We start from the raw sequence: 20,075 nt of genomic DNA, 5'->3' as shown, positions 1-20,075 counted from the left end.
CATACAACCTCCACATGTCGGGGTTGGTCGCCCAGGGGCAGTGTACCATTGACGACGACTGGACGATGCTGATCCTGTCCGAGGTGGTATAGATCTAGTCTAGATGGGCTGGAATGCCGACGATTCGTTTCTTCGCACCTGTGCTTGGCAATCCACAACACACATAGTCGACAAAACATAGCAATATGTGCAAGGGTCAAGGTGTGTCGCAAATCTGTGGGGTACCGTGATGGTGTAGTACACCATTGAAAGTCGTAACTAAATCCATTACGATATTGAAACGCAACTAATAAGACCCGAAGGTATAACCTTTTGTCCAGGTGACGTGTCCTTGAACGAGCGGTGGGCGTCGACCGCAACCAACACCGTCACCACGAACGACATACCACTCCACGTAGCGATGGCCAGCGAATACGTTGCCCAATTGAGCAGAAACTTGGTCGAAACCAATGTAGTATCTCGAAGCAACGAGTGGGGATCCCGAGTGATGACGTTCGGGAAGAGTTTCTGCATGCAACGGTAGTTGTCTGGCGAGTCCACCACCAAATACATGTCGTCTTCAGGGCGATACAGATTACCCCTGGGAACTACACCCATCCACGGCGGAAGTTGTTTCACAGGCGCCACGTACTTGCACATATCACATGCAGCTTCGAGCTCGAGGGCCAATTGTTTGGCTGGACCAAGGGACTCCACGCGAGCGGTGACGTTGGAGCACAAGTCCATGAACCGGCCCGAGGATTTTGGGAACATCGTCACAGCTGCAGACACAGTTGCGTTGACGCCAGACCACGTAGCGTTGGACCCGGACGAGTTGACCTCCCAGTCGACACTGGGCATGGACGGCATCAAAAACGTTTGCACGGCATATCTATCTTCCACGGGGTCTGTCATTTCCATTGAATGACATGTGTATCCAAGTGCAAGGGGACACACGAGCTTGGCGAACGACTTGGCGTAGTCGACCCGCGACGAAAGGAAGAACTTGCTGATGTAGTTGCTGCTGCTGTTGCTGGACCACGACGTCGCTTGAACGTGCATGACGAGGCCCAATACACCACTCACAAGAAACAGCAGACACAACAACACGAGTGCTCTGGTGTAGAGCAGCAGTAAATTGGCCTTTGTTTGGCGCAGGGCCACATAGGCACCGGAGAGTCCGCATAGGATGGTCGCGAAGCCAGCCCCGACGATGAAAGTAGCGGAAGCAGGAAGGATAGTTCCTGTCGACAAACCTTGATACTTGGAGCTCAGCGCGTCAGCTCCCATGTAAACAAAGACCCCGCCAAGGTACACAAAGCCTGCATGCGCCAAGAGCAGAATGCGTGTGGGGTTCACTGCCATCTTGGTTAGTGCGCCTGTGTTGCTGCAACCGCGATGGCCAAAACATCCAAGGCATCGCTGGAGCTGTGGTGGCCTGTGAAATCGATTACCCAATAAAATTGCTGAGAGAAAGTGCGAGCTCAAAACTTGTGACTGGGTTGCGCTGCAAAACGAATTGGCTCCACATCTTGAATCGAAGTGTGATAGTAAGCTTATTGAATCGCCGGATCAACAACTGTACATACAGACTGTACAGGCTCCTACGATCCTTGAACAATCGAGGAAAAGCTACGACCGGTACAGAAGCTACAGCGCCACGATCGCTCTGGTAACGTCATTGCCATCTTCGGGTGTAAAGTGTTTGTTGTCATGCACCAAAGGTCGACACATACGTATGTAGCCGGCTACAGTACCTTACAAACTCTCATACAAAGCCATTAGTGCCCTGTACTGGAAGCAACAAAGCCAACACTGCAGCTAAGCATGTACTGTAAGTGTGCTGCACGTCTTAAGTAGTACTTACACGAACTACCGGTCGCTTGAACCTGTGCCCACTTGTTTTTTGTTCTACTAATATGTGCGTGGCGTTTGGAGCTCGCTTGCATGGTTCCGCTTGTCCTCGTTTGCATCAAATGGAGATCATTGACCTGTACATTAGTACTACAGTATACAGCTACTACCGGGTACAGTAGTACAGTACTGCACTGGAAGTACTACCGTATTAATAGTACTGTAGTACTACGTACTAGTAATAAGACCAATTCCCTGAGTGAGTGGGTGACACACCCACTCAATAGGTCAAATGCCCACTCACTCAAGGAATTTGGTACTACTGTATTGACCTAAAACGTCCCTGAGTGGCGACGATAAGTATACTGTAATCCTATCGTTCACGTGAAACACGAAGGCATACAACGTTGTACACCGTTAATCGTACCAACGGTGAATGCTACGTACTGTAGGGGAGGCAGTTTTTCACTAGTGGTGTTTTGGGGTTTTGCTCATGGATGTTCATGGATGTTCAGGTAGAGTTAGACATGGGGCTTCACTCGTGGTTAAATGGTGTCGTGGAGTTTTACTTATTGGGCATTACAGGGTTGTTGCTTCATAGTCAAGCAGCCCAGTAAGTGTAATATCACTCCATCATAGCTAACGTAAAACAAGCAAACAAGCCGTGGGCCCTATATCTTTGCGAAGGCAATCGTGTTAGAGTTTTATTAGCTAGTGTAGTCACATCTCATTAGCTAAATCCTACATAAGGGCACAGCGTAGCACCAATAAGCACGTAGCTATCCCCCTGTACTTCTTGCATTCATTTCATCAACACAACGTTAGCTATTTCCGCGACCAGCCTCTTATATTGACATAAATATACAAAGCCGCAGTAGAATTCGAAAATCGCGAATAATGGGGTGACAAAATACTTCTTCCCATTTGTTGCCATTTTGCGGCCATGATTGATTGGACATAAATCGTGTCCAGAAAATGCAAAAGTGATTGGACAACATAGTATTGAAGCAAGGGCTTTCACTGGCTCCCGTGGCCAAGGTCCAAGCCGAGGTCCGTCGATGCGCTTGACACCCAACGGGGTCGACCGTGAGATCTCTAGTCACTACTTCTTCAGCATCGCCAGTCACCAACACGTATGAGCTGGTGACTGCGCTCCCGCACTGTGGTTACAGTATCTGTGTTCATGTCGGCCCTCAATATTCAACCTTAGAGAGCGCAGGATCAATAATTGGCTGATGAGGCGATAATTTCAGCCAGTAGTTTGGCGCGGCGATGGGTTGAAAAGTGGATTTTGGAATGGGTTGGGGGCGTTTTGATTGGATAATGCCAATTTTGAAAACTACTTGGAACAGGCTGTTAGAGCCTGTTACAAGTAGTTCGAACTACCGGTCGCTCACTTGTTTTATTTAGTACAATCTACGTGGCGTTTGGAGTTCGCTTACTGTACTGAGATCATTGACCTGTACATTATTCAATACAAGTACTGAGTACTTCGTAGTAACGCACAGCCCCGGAGCATGCCCTTTTGTCAACGTGATTAGTTTTTCAAAGTACGCGGGCTTCGTACTGTACACGACCAACAACGTCCCGAGTAACGTTATCGATATACCGCTGCGCATGGAAATGGCCAACGTATACGGGACCCATTCGATCAAAGTTTGGCGTGAATACACATCGTAACTATCACCATAAGTAACTTTACAGTTAAGTGGAAGTACTATTAATAGTACGTATTCAAACATCCAAGGATTCTCAATCGCCACTAGGTAGCAGGGAGATGCGGGAACTGGCGATAACTCATCATAACACGAAGTTATGGAAGGCCAAAATCGAGGCATTCATGGTTGGCGAAAGCGAAACTGGAGTTTCCTCGCAGTCATCCAACTTGTTGGAGAGGGACATTGGCTGTTGTACTGTACTGGCACGTTTTATATCTGCATGTGCGATGCCTTGCATTCAAAACCTTCGCGCCGTTTTCACATTGAAAACACAACAGTTCCGGATATTTCATCACTTTTGCGGATGCAAAATTTTTAACGACATGTCGACATGCGCATATATCGAAAATGGGCGAACTTTGAGGACACTTTTCTCGAGCTGTGTAATACTTACTGCAATACTACTCGTACTACAAGATAGTCCATTACTAGCTCAGCCTATGCAGCATGGTCTGCGCATACACAGCTCACTCTGGCACGAGGCATCTTACCCGCATGTACACGCTTGTTCTTGAAATACGACGAATTTGCCAAGTTCGAAGTTGTCTTTCTCCACAGCTGTTGATTCAGGCGACATGCAATAATGTGTTCTTGATAGTATTGGTTGTTGTTATGAGGAATGGGGAGTTTCGTGACCCGTTGTGCAGTATGCATTGAGAAATCGCTGACCTGCAACGCGCCTTACGCCTGCGCAATCTGCAGGATGTATAAATCGTTTGTGCAAAACGTAAATAATTATGGAGATGAATAAAATACGCATAATTAATACAAATATCAGCATAAATATGTTCAAGAGAATAATAATATGTAACTTGCATGTATCCCCTAGACAATGGTACACCACGATTTGAAGGAATCAAGGACCTTGAATTCTTCATAGTGATGTGTTTGTGTCCTGTTCCCGCATCTCCCTGTACTTTGTTACTAGTAGTGCTATACCGTTAACTTATATTATTTGTTGTTATTTCTGTTGTTTTAAATTCACAGTCGTCAGTAAATCGCAACATGTTACCGATGTTCGGTACAACACCCAAGACTAATTAACCACACCGTTGGACATCACAATGACTTGAAAAGATAAGTTCTAGGCCACGAATGTGCGAAAACGATATTTAGTCAGCCCAGCAACCAGCACAGCCACAAGCACTGCAACAGCCCCACCAACGGCACTCGACCCAGCCGTGTCGTTACCTCGTAGCTTTGGCTTCACTTCAACCTACATCACGAAAAATATAGATTATATACTCCACTGGTGTCCGTTATGAATCCTACGTACCAGCAGATAGGGAGTGTCGATTTGACACTCGCGGCAATACGCACGATACGCGTTGGCGGCTATGGCGTATTCGTCCCAGTCGTCGGCTTGGGCTAGCAGGGCGAGTTTTTGTTCGAGCAAATATTGCACTGGGGGGTTGAACGTTTTCCATGAGCTGTCGCTGTGCGCACACTGCTCGAACGATGGCTTGGCTTGGGTAGCGCAGGACTGACAGAGGCGGCACGACAGCCGAGGGCAGTCCATGCACATGGCCATATTGCCCCGAATGACGCCAAAGCAGGCGAGGCACTTCCAGTTGCTCCACAAGTTGGTGGCCATGGCGTTGGCGGCTTGGAATTTGGACAGAAACTCGTCCACGCTGTCCACCGTGGAAAAGGCTCGGTCGCCCGGTTGTTCACTCTGCACCAGGAACCACACCAAGAGTACGCCGCAGCACTTTGGGGCCGTGGGTCCGAAATGCAACGCAAACGTCGCGTACGAGTCTTGCAAGATGGACATGGCGTCATCGTACTTGGCTGTGCAGTACGCCACCAGGCCCAGTTCATACTGACCTAAAACCAAACCAGTCCAACGACGAGAAGACATATATATATCATACATACATAGATAATTAATTTCTGGCACATCTGCGTCGCGGTAATTGTCGATGCAAAGCGACAGGTTCGCCTTGGCGAGGTCGAAGTTCCCTCGAAGCCGTTGCGTCCGGCCCAGGTTGAGCTGCGTGCTGACCGTTTGCCGGTGAGCTACGCCATGCATTCGCGTCATTTCGTAGAAACAATCCAAGTACGTGGCTTCGGCGGCCGCGTACTGGCCTTGCGCGGTGGCGCACGTGGCAAAGTTGCTTTGGGCGCCCTTCGACAGGGGGTGCGCTGGACCAAACAATCGACACATCCCTTCGTACACTTGGGCAAACAGCGCTTGCGCTTCGACGACTTGATCTTGCACGTACAGCGCTTCCCCGAGGCAATACTTCGTTTCCAATACCATGGCCTCGGCGTCGTCCCCCATCTTCTGCTGCTCGATCGACAGGCACGTGCGCAGCAACGGCATGCCGCGGTCGTACATGTGGTTACGGCAGTACCATCTGCCAATGTTCTTGGTCGAGTCCAGCGTCGTGGGGTGGTGGGGCCCCAGGAGCTGCTGCAGTTTGGGCAAGCCCTCGACAAACAGCGGCACCCATGTATCGCTAGGGAATCGTTTGAGGGCCCGCATTTGGCCCAGATCAACCATGGCTTCCCAGCCTTCCGGCGTCGCGGGAGGGAGGTCTCGTCGGAAGATGTCGACGGCTTTGTCCAGCAACACTTCGGCTTGGGTTAACGATCCGAGGGTAATCAAAGCGCTGGCTTTGGAGCGCAACCAATCAAACCGTTCTCGGGGCTGCATCGCGATAGACCGTTGGCTGTCGAACGCGTGGAACACCCACGTATGTAGCGTGTTAAACACCATACGGTCCAACTCGTCAAACCCGACTTGCGCTTCGATGAGGCCGAAAATGTGGTCGCGATCACTCGCAATCGTCGTGATCGAGTGCTTGCTGCTTACTTGGCTCATCATTTGCAACACCTCGCTCGACCGGTGCTGCACTTCGCCAAGAAACACGCGCTTTTGCGCTTTGGTCATGGCCACTTCGAAGCGAGCATTGAGAACGACCGACAAGTACACTTCGTACACACACCACGTGCGCTTGAGGGCTTCTGGGTCCCGCCACGGAACCAACACCATCACGATCTTCCCCGTGTCCGTGAGCGCCGTGCGAAAGGCCGCTAGCCACCGCTCCACCATCTCGGACGGACTGCCAATCGTGTGCTGGTTGTTGGCAAACATGCAAAACCAAAACGAAGTGTCGTGGCTGAGCCCTTGTTCGTCGCAGAAGTTGTCCATGGCGTCGACGACATCCAAAAACTTGTACGACCATGCATGGCTAATCAGCCACTCTGCAGGTTTGACGTAGTCGCTGTCGCCGTCGCGCTCAACCTGGTCCACCAAGGACAGTCTCGACACACTGGTGCATGGCACAACGAATTGAGCGCAGACGTCGATGGTGGCCAAGCTTTCAAACGCGTCGCGGCCGCCGTGGATGTCGATGAAGTGGTGAAAGTAGGCCAGCGTCAGCCCTAACGACGCTTGGTGGCCCAGTGGCTCGAGGAGTTTGTCCATCAAAATAATTCCAGTTGGCACAGTTGGTCTTTTACCTTGGTTTTTCATGGTGGTTTTATCAATAAAACCACTGTTTTCAAAAAAGTTTTTTTTTCAATACAGTATATGAGGACGTACACAAGTATTCTTCAAATTATACTTATTAATACCAGTCCACTTCCAAGCCTTATGCTCAATATTCAACTGCGACAACGAAATAGCGCTCTGAAAGGCGAAAAGTGGGTCTTTTATAGGTGGAGTACACCAAGTTGTAACCGAATCAAGTATTAATATTACTATTACTACCTACGGTAGTATTGTGACTTTATTTGCTCAAGGTATCCGGAAATGCCGGATAGTCAGTCCCATCATGGATGGAATATCGCATCCTGCGAGTGCTAGAAAGATCGGACAAACGGCCTTGACGTAGTAGCAGCAATCCAACCACAAGTCTGACCGCTCCATTCGTCCAAGTGTCACCAAGTAAGCGATGGACTCATTGGACAGTGAAGACACGATCCACCGCCCTCTCTTGTTTGGCTCGGCGGGGTACTCCTCGTCCCAGATGCTTCTCGACGACTTGGCGTTCCAACAAAACCGAGAGCAACACAACTTGGGCGAAGCCGAGCAGCCGCCGCCCAATCCATTGCTCCAAGGGCCATTGGCACCGCGCCTTCGTCTGGAAACGTTGTCATCGACGGCAGCTTCCGCGGTTCTAGGTCTCACTTACGTGGCATTTTGCTTGGCGATCGTGCTTCCGTACCTGCATACCAGTGGTTACCTTTCCAAGGTACCTACATACCTAACTCCTCATCCCTACAGTACGTGCATAGACCACACGGATTCGCGTAGGCGGAACGTCTGTCGGGGGAGTTATGTTCCCCGCATCTCCACCAAACCGCGTGCACATACATCGACGTGCATCCCGGCGGCAGCGGCAACACTGCATGGTGGTTGGCCAATGTGAGCAACGTATCATGGCTTGCAGGCTCAATGTCTCTCGACATGGAGCTACGTGGTGTGAACGTCTCGACAGGGTCCAGCTTTGTGCTCGAGTACGACGTGTATGTGTACGGAGGTGGTCATGCTGCGTCGGCGCAGCATCCTTCTTCCAGCGATTACATATTCGCGCGACGGAACCAAAGCGTGTGGCTCCACTGCCCCGACGGCCAATGCGGTCGAACGTCCCTCTTTGACGTCTCCCAGGACAACGAAGGCTTGGTAATACTCACCTCTTTCAAATGACCTTCACGCACTTGCTAGGGTGGCACAGGCTACGGATCGTACCTACTCGTTATAGTGTATCATGGGTACTACCCACACTTGTTTGCTCAATCGGTCCAGTACCTGTTCTCCTACACGTACATCCTCACCTCCATGTACCATCATCTGTTGAGGTCTGCCAACTCTTCTGCTGCTGTAGCGCCCCAGTAATGCACGCGAGCGAGCTGGCCCTGCGCACGATGCTGGTGGTTGCAACCTTGGTGTGGTTGCCGTACTGGACCTATCATACGTTCGAGCGGTCGTCGTCGTCGTCTGTTCGACCGATTCAAACCCGGGTCTTGTGGCTCGGGCTTGTGCTACTGGTGTACCAGAACCCGATCTTCATGTTTGCGCAGTGGTTCCAATCGGTCTCCGACGCCACTCGCTTCGCGTCGGACATGTGCGAGGCGGTAGCCACCGCGTCGTGGCGGGTGACGTGGTTGTTTCTGATGGACCATCCGCTAAACGCTTCGACGTCTTGGTGTGTGAGCAAATCACTCGCGTTTGGGCTCGTACAAGTAGCGACTGCCGCGTCCATGTGCATCTTGCGGTTCCCCCAGCTGTTTGCCATTGGCCAGCACGAAACGCTCTTTATCTTGTTGGGGGTGATGGGCATTGGACTTACGTGGACATGGCTGCTCTGGTTGCGCTCGATTTGCAGGCGCACCATGGCTACCCTCAACGACAAGCTCCTGTACATGACCTCTCGGGACCACCAATTGAGCTACCGGTTCCTCTTCCTCGAACTCGTGCTCGTCATGCTGTACGTGGGCGGGACGTCCGTCGGCCACGTGGCCATGCTGCTTCGGGAGTGGGTTGTGTATGGCACAGCTCCGTTTCTACAGGCGGCTGTGAGTTCATTTTCGACGCGCGTGGTGCCACTGGAGCACGAACTGTTTGTGAGCATGGTCGTGTACATGGCAATGGTCGCGCACTTGCCTCCAGCGGCGTCTGCTTCGTCGACGGCGCGGTTTTACATTGAAGAAGCGCATGCTGAAGCCTCCAGACAACAGCAATATCCACTGGCTTCTTCCCATCATCACAACCACCATTTCCATACGCGTCAAAACGACCATGAAGACATTTCAAACGTGTTTTGCCTTGAAACAGCAGAGTGGCTCGTACAGCTGGCGTGGCAAGCGTACATGGACCCATTGGGCAACCCGAGCGCGTCGGGCAACGGCGTCCAGGCGCTGGAAACATTTGGGTTTGACCTGATTGTCCACTTGCGCCACGAACTGCTCGACACGCAAGCGATCGTGTGCATGCATCGGACCAAGAAACGTCTGGTCGTGGCCTTTCGAGGGTCAGTGAGCAAGGCTCACTGGAAAACCAACTTGCGATTCCACCAAGTGCCGCTGTGGATTCACTCCCTCCAAGGCTTCAACAGACACTCCCGACGGTCAACATGCAACGACCGGGCGCTGCGGTGGGCCTCTCGCGTCCCGGTGCTGAATTTGGCCCTTCCCCGAGTTCACAGCGGTATGTCGTCCTAGAGCGAGCGAGCCATGATTTATCACTTCTTTTTTATTGTCGATTTGATATACACATTTGGGGTGCAATCGAATCGCCCAAACCGATTATCGGATTGGTTGAATTTCATTGAGAAATGGGTTTTGATTGGCTAATAATGTTGAGCTCATCTGAGGTAGCCAATCAAATCGATTTAAATTCCAACGAGAAACCACGCCTCAATGAAATTTCACTCGAGAGCACAATATTGTCTTTCTTTTACCCAATATTTGGTTGACTTTTGTGCTGATTCTTTGCCAAATCTATCGATCGTGATTCGTTGACTTTTGTATGTAAAGCTCGTCCAGTCTCACACTAATTGAAGTCACATACGAATTTGATGTAGCATTGAGTCGACAAGTGGATCATTTGATTGGCTACTTGATTCGTGTTGTGGGTTTTGATTGGTCGTATATCGATTGTCTGCACCCGATTTGGTGATTCTGCTCATTCGATTGAGCACCCACACAAACACTCGAATTTCGAATCGACTGCTTGAAAATATTGTGAATTCGCTATAAACTTTGTCGAATCTATATTGAATCACGCTCGAGTTCTGATTGGTTGAATATACGTGTCCTTTCTGTAAGAGCCAATCAAATCCACTAAAAATTGGATTAGCCAATAGCGTCGATGATTCGTGATTCGATTCGGCATCGAGATTCGATTCGACAGGGTCTGGAAAGGTCCAGAATATCATTGATTTACGTGTTTGAAGCATATCACACGATCACTTATTCTGATCAATCAACTTGTATGCAAACAATTCCATTCCTTTTATATTGATTACTTCGTAGTCTTATTTTAACACAAGATATTGATATTATTAATATTATTTTAATCATATTTTTATGATCACCAGTAGCAGCAGCATGGTATGATGGGTTTTTTTTTTTTTTATGTTTGTTGTCGAAATGTGGAATATATATTTTTGTGGTCATGCTTCTTAGTGTGGTTGTAAAGGGCCTGTATTGAGTCACTCGTCTATATTCATTCCCAAACACCCCACCAAAGCGGTCTCTTCAGTCGAGATATATAATATATATATAATATATATTGGAGTAGGGTTTTGGAAAGCATATGCTGCGGTGCGGTCCGATTTAAAGGAAACGCTGCGGTTACTACTGGATGACCATCCCGACCTGACGCTGTACATCACGGGCCACAGCATGGGGGGGGCGCTGGCCGTGCTGGCGGCGTACGACTGCGCCAGGCAGTTCAACATTGCCGTGTGCATGTACAACTTTGGGGGGCCGCGGGTGGGCAACCCAGCATTCGTGAGGCAGTACAATCGAGCGGTCCCGAATAGCCACCGCGTGGTGCTGGACGGGGACTTGGTCGCTGGGATTCCGCGCTTTGTGCGTTGCATATATATATATATATATATATATATATATATACGTGCAATGTGTTGGGGATGTACAGTATTTTTTGTTTATATATATATATAAAAACGTGCAATGTGTTGGAAATGTAAAGTATTTTTTGTGATAAACTTGTGTAGTGGGGGCTATATCAACACGTGGGCACGGAGATTGCCGTGGACGAAGGGGGGAATTTGATTGTCGACCCCAGCTTTATCGAGCGGCGACTGCATCAACGATCCAAGACGCGTGTGGCGGTGCACGGGATGCTGGTGTACCGAAGCGTGCTGCGGAAATGCTTTGATAATTTGCAGCTTTAACAAAAAGCTACTGTATTATCTATACTATTATAGTATTTACGATATATATTTACGAAGTTACAAGTCGAGGCCGTTGAACGACGGGCGGCGCGGCGTGGCCGTCGGCACTTGCTTCGAGCCAGCCCCCAAAGGGTCCACAAATACACGGGGACTTCCATCTCGCGACTAGTCGAACGAGAATTGATGGGATTTGCCATTCCAAAGAAATACTAACAGTTAGTCAGAGGCTACGTACCTTGGTGTTGTCAGCGCGCTTATTGAAGCCACCCAACGGGTTCATTTGCACACGCTGGTACGACGATCCCGGGCGCGAGTATTCAGCGACCTAGTAAGTTAGTAAGAACAGTTCATCGAGTAAATATTATTATCCGGTAAAATATTATATTTTTAATAATTAAGACATATCACGACGACGTGCAAAGTGCAGATAAATAAATACATACCGCTGGCTCGTAGCCCGACTCCTCGGCTTGGTTTTCGACCTTGCGGATGATTCCTTTGTCAATCAGGTCCGGCTTCAAGCTCTTTTCGCATCCTCGAGCTAAACAGTGCCAGTTATGTTGGGTCTTTCATATCTTTGTACCTGCAAAAAACGGCCAAATCGCTTCAGAAATGCTGGCATAGTCGCACGCAGTCCGGCCGTCGGTGTCGCGCACAAACGGATCCGCGTCAGCTTCGAGCAGCATTCGCACGACTTTTCCATGCTCTTGGAAGGCCGCCGCATGCAACGCCGTCCATCCCGTGCCTGGTTGGCGCCATGAGATTGAGTGTGATTTGAACAAGAGTTTTATTCGTACCGTCGTTGTTGGCCGAGACGCGGGCGCCACGGGCGAGGAGGAACTTGACCATGACCTCATTTCCCCACAATGCTGCCGCGCACAGAGGCGTCGTGCCATCTGCGCAATGAAAACAACGTTAGAGATATGAAGAATGGAGCGGCAAACCTTTTCCAGGCGCGTCGATGTCGGCGCCGTGGTCTAACAGAAATTCCACCTATAATATGCCGACTGTTAGTAGTGGAATGGTGTACTGCATGAGTACCATAGTCTTGGACCCATTCGCAGCAGCTTCAGCGAACTGGACATGCGAATGCACCACGCCACCTTCCACCTCTTGGTTCAACCCGTCGTCGTTCATGATTGTTGCTCAAGCGTCGTTCGGTTTCAGCATTGAAACTGTTTCATAATCCGGATACGAGCCCTCGAGTTGTTCCGGATACCAGGGTTTTAATCATCAAGTCGTGATGCACGCACATGACGAGCAGTTTATGCGATTGGCGATTGCGCAGGCGCACTTGTCCCCGCCGACGGAAAGCGCCTACTGCGTGGGATGCGTGATCGTCAAGGATGGCGAGGTGATTTCTACGGGGTATTCCCGCGAATTACCAGGCAACACGCACGCGGTACGGACGAGCCGTGGCCGCACAATGCATGACGTTGGTGTAGGAACAATGCGCGTTGGTCAAGCTGGACATGCAAGCCAGCGGCACAGAGCTGTATACTACAATGGAGCCGTGTAGCGTGCGACTGTCTGGGAACAAGCCGTGCGTTGAGAGCTGCATCGCCGCCAACGTGTCAAGAATTGTGATTGGCGTGATGGAACCAACCAAGTTTGTGCAATGCAATGGTGTTCGATTGCTTCGGGAAAAGAACATTCAAGTGGACCTCCTTGTAGGATTGGAGGCCGAGTGTCTGGCCCCCAACAAGCATCTAAATCTATAGCCAATCTCAATCGTACACTTCATCGATTCGCCTCCTGTACTAGTCGTGCTGCCATATAGAAGCGCTTGTATAAAGTTACATCCCATTACGTTTAGATATACCTCAGTCTAAAGCCCTTCACGTCGATTTATCCATTCTACTTGATTGGTCGCATGCCCTTCAAGCCTTCACTTTGGCGATAGGAATGTCATTTTCGCAAGTAAATACTGTATGACCAGTAGATTGACCTATATAATTGACTGTTTTTCATGGCTTTGAGATATATTGGCGACATCTACTGTATGCCGTTTTGCCTCCAATCCACCTCCCTCAATTGTACAAACGTGGTGATATTAGCGACGTGGCGCGTCACCTTCAACTGGAGCAATATCATCTATGCTCATGAAAATCCTTCCATAATCAAAAACTTTACAGTTAACAGTAAGAGCATAAATTCTAACCTATTGCTAAAGTATAGGTTAAAGTCAAACTATTTTGGCACTATCCGGACTTTTTAGAAATTTCGACTCGCAGAATTTCTATTTTCGCGTGAAATAGCAACAAACCCTCCGGATAGTGCAAGAATTTCTATTTTATATCCGTAACTTCGAATTGAAATAGAAATAAAAACACCGTTGGAGATGCGCTAAGCAGTGTGTACAGTATTATATGGGTTTGGATAAGTGGCTAGAAATATTGTGAATTCGCTATAAACTTCCAAAATTCGCGTGATGTGCCGATTTTTCGAATATTTCGGTTGTTTTTTCGAATCTTCCCTTGATATGTACATACATTTTTGGATGGATAACGTTGAGCTCTTTCGAATCCAATAGAGAATAGAGAATCAGTTCATGATTAAAACCTATGCGTTAAACTCCACAAGATAATATTTTGATTCATTTCGTTCAAGGAAACGGACCTTTGTGTCCAATTAGAATTATCTAATTTAACCCTAATCATTTTCGAACTATATTTCTGATTGGTGTATGAAGCTGATTTGCATCAAGATTTCATTCCCTGTTAACGACACTTCGAATGGATGATTTATTAGAATCGATTTGCTGTTTTTTATTGACCAACTGCATTGAAAATGGATGAAAACTGATGTAACGTAAACGGCCAATTCTTGCCCTCGGACCAATTCTTGCCCTCTTTCAGTTTTCAATGTCAAGAATTTTAATTATACCCAATCAAATACGTACGCGGCACTGAATCAGCCGTGATTGGCTGAAGTACTATTCGGCGCAAAACTAGCACAAATTATCGAGTGGAATTCAAACACATCTGCAATTTCACTCATGACGGGCTACACACATGAGCAGCTCGTCGAAGCAACCGAGCCCGCGTTGCAAGGAGAGCGACAAACAGATCTCAGTCGCATCTACAATTTGCCATACCGTACGCTCAAGCTCTACATTAAGAAGATGAGAGACACCGGTAGCATCGTTCCCAAATGCCGTGATCCTCCGCCGGTGCTTTTTTGCTATTGGTCAATGGTTTCTCCTTAATATAATTACCTGTAAGATATTATCAAAGTAGGTGCGGTTAGGTGTATATTAGCTTTGGCAATTGTTTTGAGCTCATATTAAAAATATTGTCCAACCCTCTCGTCACCCTTCAAATCCATACTGAAGTCAAGTTTAAAGAGGGCAAACAACTGGTCCGGCATATTTCAAAACTTTTGTGTTTGCTTCAGCATAACTACGTTAAAAATACTCCAAATTACGAGCAATTTGAACGACTGGATAGAGAGTTATTTCCTCTACAACTGGATAACTTCAGATTTTTGTAATTTTGCTTAGCCTATGAGATAAGGCCAAAAAGCTAAGGGGTCGAAATGAGGGCAACAATTGGCCGTTTACGTTATTGTAGATTGGGACCCTATCGAATCGAATCTCGCCACCGAATCGAATCACGAATCGACGCTATTAACTAATCCAATTTTGAGAGGATTTGATTGGTTCTTACAGAAAGGTGAAGTATATTCAACCAATCAGAACTCCAGCTTGATTCAATATTGATTAGACAAACCAATGGTCCACGTTAAAAGGGCAATAGACTTACTGGACTACAGAGTGTGTCGTCCAAGCAGCACGTGGGTGAGAACCCAACTGATGGTAGTTTTAGTTTGCAGGTGTGACTCATGCGCCTTCACTTCCTAGTAAATTTCTTATATTTATCTTTTGCTTTACTAGTTCCACCTTTACAGTTAGAAATATATAATCGATCTATCATTCTATTTATTAATGCCGCCCACCGAAGTACGCATAAGATATTTGGAAGCGATAGTGTTATTGCCATGACAACATCCGCACTTTTGTGGGGAGGGGGGTCCATTGCACTGCGTCCCATGGACTACCGTAACATCCTGCAGCTTCTTCCAACGCCAAAATTAGCAACTACATACAGGGCAAATTGCGGTTAGGTGTATATTAGCTTTGGCAATTGTTTTGAGCTCATATTAAAAATATTGTCCAACCCTCTCGTCACCCTTCAAACCAATACTGAAGTCAAGTTTAAAGAGGGCAAACAACTGGTCCGGCATATTTCAAAACGTTTGTGTTTGCTTCGGCATAACTACGTTAAAAATACTCCAAATTACGAGCAATTTGAACGACTGGATAGAGCATTCATTCCTCTACAACTGGATAACTTCAGATTTTTGTAATTTTGCTTAGCCTATGAGATTAGGCCAAAAAGCCAAGGGGTCGAAATGAGGGCAACAATTGGCTGTTTACGTTAGTAGTTTGAAATTCTCTGTAGTAAGTTATCAGGCCACCGAATCGAATCACGAATCGACGCTATTAACTAATCCAATTTTGAGAGGATTTGATTGGTTCTTACAGAAAGGTGAAGTATATTCAACCAATCAGAACTCCAGCTTGATTCAATATTGATTAGACAAACCAATGGTCCACGTTAAAAGGGCAATAGACTTACTGGACTACAGAGTGTGTCGTCCAAGCAGCACGTGGGTGAGAACCCAACTGATGGTAGTTTTAGTTTGCAGGTGTGACTCATGCGCCTTCACTTCCTAGTAAATTTCTTATATTTATCTTTTGCTTTACTAGTTCCACCTTTACAGTTAGAAATATATAATCGATCTATCATTCTATTTATTAATGCCGCCCACCGAAGTACGCATAAGATATTTGGAAGCGATAGTGTTATTGCCATGACAACATCCGCACTTTTGTGGGGAGGGGGGTCCATTGCACTGCGTCCCATGGACTACCGTAACATCCTGCAGCTTCTTCCAACGCCAAAATTAGCAACTACATACAGGGCAAATGGACATGCTGAATGTCCCAGCTACAATGTAGATGCAGTAAATGAGCAGACTTGTGATCGCAACCGATCAATCTTGCGACTGATTGATCGCGACAACCCTAGAACTATGGTTAACGCCCAAGCGTAGAAACAAGATGACATGTGACAGACATCAATGCGTTTCGCAGGTTGCAAATTTAGTATTGTTTTCCTTGTGCTTCCTCTATGCTTTGTGTACAGAACACTACCGGTAGTACTTCAGTACATTCGTGTGAATAAAGCGCATTATAACGGTTATTGCAAGATTCTGTACAAATTTCCAGGTCGCCGAGAATCGACTATGAAAAGTAGATCTGATTGGCTTATACAGAAAGGACAAGAATAATCGGCCAATCAGAAGTTCCAGCCTGATTCAATATAGAATAGAAACCCACTTGAATTTTTGGACGTTTGTCACAACTATCATTTCGAGAGAATTTGACAATTAACAAATAGTTTACCCCTTTTTGTCATTCTGTTCAAGTTTGCCATTTTACTTCCCACCCCACTACCTCTATATCACAAGTGGAACGCGCGCCGCCGACTTTGGTCCAACCTGTGACCACACGCAACTAAACGTCATCACCTTTGTGTCATTATGAGCGTCCAGGTGTCTGCATGCTCCGCGTGCGGCGGACGCAACATGCCTGGCCACCTATCCTACAAGGGATCCGGCTTGTGCTTTGCCGACTCCTGTCCGAGGCGTCAAGTCCGAGGGCATCACTGCGTTCGGCACATTCTTTCGTTAGACTCTGCTGCTAACAAAGTCCTCCCCGTGCGTAAATGTGTCCTCTGTGGCCGCGACGCAACTCTCCTTTTGGAAGCACATATTGACTTGCACACGTATATGACGACGAGTACCAGCACCTTACAAGACTTGCTTGCGTCGACCCCCACCCTCCAAGACGACAGTCCGCAGGCTCCATTACCCATCGTCCTCGCGAAGAAAGTTCCTGGGAGCAGGAAGCGACCGGCAAGACCGCGCGGGTTCCATCGCGTCAAGCGGCCAGCGTTGAATCACCCGTTCGGGCCAAATCCAAGGCGGTCACTCCAACAGACGGACAACGTTTTATATCTTGGTGGTGACAGCGACCTTTTTGAACACGGCACGGCCTCCAGGACGGCGCTCCTTCAACAGCATGTAGACAGTCAGGTCGCCCCAGCCACGACGACACCCAAGCCAGTAGCCACTTGTGGCGCCAGTGCGTTTTGCTTGAATCCACGAGGTTCGAATGGGTTTTGCCATTGGCACAAAGCTCCACCGAGCGTACCAGTGGTGGAGCCGCCCCCTCCTGCGAGAAGCCACGTGGCGGTTCTGCTGCCAAAGCCCACCCGTCCGACGCCACCTATCGCCCAATGCACATACATCGGCTGCCTGCAACCACCTGTCGCAGTCCATGGCTTATGTTTACAGCATGCCCCTGGAAGCGTTCATCAATGCTGCAATGTGTTTTGCACGCAGCCTGCAACAACCGTCAATGGATACTGCTTAGCACATGCGTCGCTGTCAACGGACCTCCACCAACAAAGTGCAGAGTGCAGTTTACCGAGTTGTACCGCCAAGGCAGTTCAAGGTGGAGAAGCCGCCCCCCAACGTCTTTGTGCGCTGCACTGTCGAGACGCCACGTCTCGGCCGTCGTCCGTTAAGGTAGCTCTGCCCAGTAACGCTGCTGCAGGACTGCTACCAGTGTGCCAGCATCCGCTTTGCAAGAACGTGGCATCTGCGGCGAATAATTCCGAGTATTGCCCACTACACGTTTCGTTCAACGCAGCATCCAGTAGTCGCGTCGACGGGTGTACCGAAGTGGCCGACCACGCCCCCCACCGCCCCCCACAACCCCCCCAGGTCCCCACAATCAAGTGCAAGATTCGACATTGCGATATCCAAGCGAAATCACAAGGTCTTTGCCAGCAACACTATCGCATGTCTGCAATCCCCAACGCTGAACCAGTGGAAGACAACTCGGTGCCGCTACCCCCGATTGTGGCCGACTCAGGGGCCCACCAGCCAGTCGTCGCCCCTGTCATTCCCAATTCAACATCTGGTGCGAAACATACTGTGACCGTATGCAAGGTGCCTTCGTGTGGCCGGATGGCGCTGATCTTTGGGCATTGCCGCAGTCACTACAACTCGCTTCGATGTACGTACCCACGCTGCAAGGAGCTCCAGAGTGGCGACACGTATTGCGCTGCCCACGAACGCGCGACTGCTCAACGGGACCAAGTGCGCGTCAAGTTAGAGTCGCCTTTGTCTGGCGGGGCTCCTCATGCTTCCGACGGGGCTACGATGCATGGCTACTGCAGTCGTCAGGACAACTTGCACCAGGATGTTCCTACTGAGCCGACTGGAGCGTTGGCTACACCAGCGCCAACCAGTGCAGGTTATGGTGAGGCTGTAGACAATTTCCCAAGCGTGTCCCGTGCCCCAGAAACCTCTACACCTTCAACAGTGGCCCCGTCGGCGGTGGCTCAGATTGCTGCTGCCATCGACACGATCCTGGAACCTGTATCGCCCCAAGAAAACACAGTGGCCGACGAGACCCCGCCTACATCGAGTGAAACTGCGACAACGTGCGGTGCGACGGCGTCGGGGTATTGCGGCGACCACATGCCGATACTCACCAAAGTCGTGCCCTCGCTGTGCAAAACACCGAATTGCCTGTTCAGGCCCAAGACAAATGGCTTTTGTCAAAAGCATTTCATTGAATCGCGAACGACCGACATCGCGCCAGTCGTGACATCCAATCAAGCCTCAAGCCAGGCTGCATCGTCACCAGACGCGGGGTCTTCTCAAGGCGGGAACCGTACGGAAGGAACCACGAACGCATCGAGTGTATCCGTGCCACGAACCTCATGCAAGCATCTCGATTGCTTGCAACATGCCGCGACGGATGCAGAGTACTGCCCAGTGCATAAACAGCTACCGAATTTATTCTCGAGCTCGACTACGCCCAGCACGAGTCAGGACAGCCAAGGCCAGTCCACCCCCCACAGCTCCACAAAACTAGACACGGACCCCCACACTAGAAACGATAACGTCAAGGTGTGCAAAGTCAGGGGCTGCGTCGTATCTGCCAAAACGCAGGGCTTTTGCCGGGGTCACGCGTTAACCAATCAAGCGTCCGTCTGTGACAGCGCTGTCCCGCATATCGACAACATGCCGGCGACGTGCAAGGCGGCAGGGTGCAGCGTCGTTGCGAAGTCCAAAGGGTATTGCCGCAGGCATGGCAACCAGATCGAGCAACAAGCCCCTCAACCCCCCGCCACGGTTGACCTGACCAGCGACGATTCGCCGACGACCTCTGTCACAGCCAACCGAACATCGTACGAACGGTGCAGTGTGACGGGGTGCAGACTCAAGGTCAAACTGAACGGGATGTGCCGCGTCCACTACTACACTCCGACCATGTGCCAAGTCAGCGGCTGTCTCTTTAGGTCCAAGATGGCCGGATTCTGCACGATACACGCGCCGGCGTCATCCAAGTAGCAGTAGATCATTGGTGGCAGATCATCGTTTACTATTAAGAAGATGCTCATATTCCATCCAATCACGAGTACAATATGCTTGTTAGGTTATTGAACTATCATTCAGATATGACGAAACCTCGTCGAATGACTGGACAGGATATTGCTTGCATGAGATA

At 49.1% G+C, this 20,075-nt stretch overlaps 6 protein-coding genes across 7 annotated transcripts; 4 read left to right on the top strand and 2 right to left on the bottom strand.

Moving 5' to 3' along the window:
- Positions 1-229: 229 nt before the first annotated feature.
- On the top strand, positions 230-1,357 carry H257_03119 (hypothetical protein). Its single transcript, XM_009827079.1, has one exon. It carries the CDS (start codon positions 551-553, stop codon positions 905-907), a length of 357 nt encoding a protein of 118 aa, XP_009825381.1. The 5' UTR covers positions 230-550; the 3' UTR covers positions 908-1,357.
- A 3,278-nt stretch (positions 1,358-4,635) lies between these two features.
- Positions 4,636-6,984, bottom strand: H257_03118 (hypothetical protein; the record flags this gene model as incomplete). The annotated part of the gene is made up of 3 exons (XM_009827078.1): positions 4,636-4,767; positions 4,828-5,378; positions 5,430-6,984. 3 exons carry the CDS (start codon positions 6,982-6,984, stop codon positions 4,636-4,638), a joined length of 2,238 nt encoding a protein of 745 aa, XP_009825380.1.
- A 370-nt stretch (positions 6,985-7,354) lies between these two features.
- Positions 7,355-11,462, top strand: H257_03117. Of its 2 annotated transcripts, none has more exons than XM_009827076.1 (6): positions 7,355-7,753; positions 7,816-8,184; positions 8,227-8,324; positions 8,387-9,708; positions 10,804-11,096; positions 11,243-11,462. In XM_009827076.1, the coding sequence occupies exons 1-6, from the start codon at positions 7,454-7,456 to the stop codon at positions 11,420-11,422; spliced, it is 2,562 nt and encodes an 853-aa protein (XP_009825378.1). In that variant the 5' UTR covers positions 7,355-7,453; the 3' UTR covers positions 11,423-11,462. The 2 variants fall into 2 exon arrangements, with proteins under 2 accessions (XP_009825378.1, XP_009825379.1); XM_009827077.1 differs by having other exon boundaries at positions 7,797-8,184.
- Positions 11,117-12,583, bottom strand: H257_03116 (hypothetical protein). Its single transcript, XM_009827075.1, has 7 exons — positions 12,464-12,583; positions 12,367-12,415; positions 12,220-12,318; positions 12,006-12,167; positions 11,866-11,963; positions 11,658-11,747; positions 11,117-11,587 (listed from the first exon to the last, which is right to left on the bottom strand). Exons 1-7 carry the CDS (start codon positions 12,557-12,559, stop codon positions 11,480-11,482), a joined length of 702 nt encoding a protein of 233 aa, XP_009825377.1. The 5' UTR covers positions 12,560-12,583; the 3' UTR covers positions 11,117-11,479.
- Positions 12,584-12,659: 76 nt separating this feature from the next.
- On the top strand, positions 12,660-13,175 carry H257_03115 (hypothetical protein). Its single transcript, XM_009827074.1, has 2 exons — positions 12,660-12,824; positions 12,868-13,175. Exons 1-2 carry the CDS (start codon positions 12,666-12,668, stop codon positions 13,141-13,143), a joined length of 435 nt encoding a protein of 144 aa, XP_009825376.1. The 5' UTR covers positions 12,660-12,665; the 3' UTR covers positions 13,144-13,175.
- Positions 13,176-17,029: 3,854 nt separating this feature from the next.
- On the top strand, positions 17,030-19,918 carry H257_03114 (hypothetical protein; the record flags this gene model as incomplete). Its single annotated transcript, XM_009827073.1, has 1 exon — positions 17,030-19,918. One exon carries the CDS (start codon positions 17,030-17,032, stop codon positions 19,916-19,918), a length of 2,889 nt encoding a protein of 962 aa, XP_009825375.1.
- Between the last annotated feature and the right edge of the window lie 157 nt (positions 19,919-20,075).

The sequence above is a fragment of the Aphanomyces astaci genome (genome assembly GCF_000520075.1).
Source record: "Aphanomyces astaci strain APO3 unplaced genomic scaffold supercont1.5, whole genome shotgun sequence".
Taxonomy (NCBI): domain Eukaryota; phylum Oomycota; class Saprolegniomycetes; order Saprolegniales; family Verrucalvaceae; genus Aphanomyces; species Aphanomyces astaci.
This window is presented reverse-complemented; position numbering and strand designations above follow the sequence as displayed.

What these genes read in the sequence shown, in the direction of transcription:
- H257_03119 (XM_009827079.1), top strand. Translation starts at nt 551, where the DNA reads ATGTCGTCTTCAGGGCGATACAGATTACCCCTGGGAACTACACCCATC.
- H257_03117 (XM_009827076.1), top strand. Translation starts at nt 7,454, where the DNA reads ATGGACTCATTGGACAGTGAAGACACGATCCACCGCCCTCTCTTGTTT. An exon ending in CCAGTGGTTACCTTTCCAAG is followed by an intron (nt 7,754 to 7,815) that starts GTACCTACATAC and finishes GGATTCGCGTAG; the next exon opens with GCGGAACGTCTGTCGGGGGA. An exon ending in CCTTCCCCGAGTTCACAGCG is followed by an intron (nt 9,709 to 10,803) that starts GTATGTCGTCCT and finishes ATATTGGAGTAG; the next exon opens with GGTTTTGGAAAGCATATGCT.
- H257_03116 (XM_009827075.1), bottom strand. Translation starts at nt 12,559, where the DNA reads ATGAACGACGACGGGTTGAACCAAGAGGTGGAAGGTGGCGTGGTGCAT. An exon ending in CGAATGGGTCCAAGACTATG is followed by an intron (nt 12,416 to 12,463) that starts GTACTCATGCAG and finishes GGCATATTATAG; the next exon opens with GTGGAATTTCTGTTAGACCA. An exon ending in AGCGCGCTGACAACACCAAG is followed by an intron (nt 11,588 to 11,657) that starts GTACGTAGCCTC and finishes TCGTTCGACTAG; the next exon opens with TCGCGAGATGGAAGTCCCCG.
- H257_03115 (XM_009827074.1), top strand. Translation starts at nt 12,666, where the DNA reads ATGCACGCACATGACGAGCAGTTTATGCGATTGGCGATTGCGCAGGCG. An exon ending in TACCAGGCAACACGCACGCG is followed by an intron (nt 12,825 to 12,867) that starts GTACGGACGAGC and finishes ACGTTGGTGTAG; the next exon opens with GAACAATGCGCGTTGGTCAA.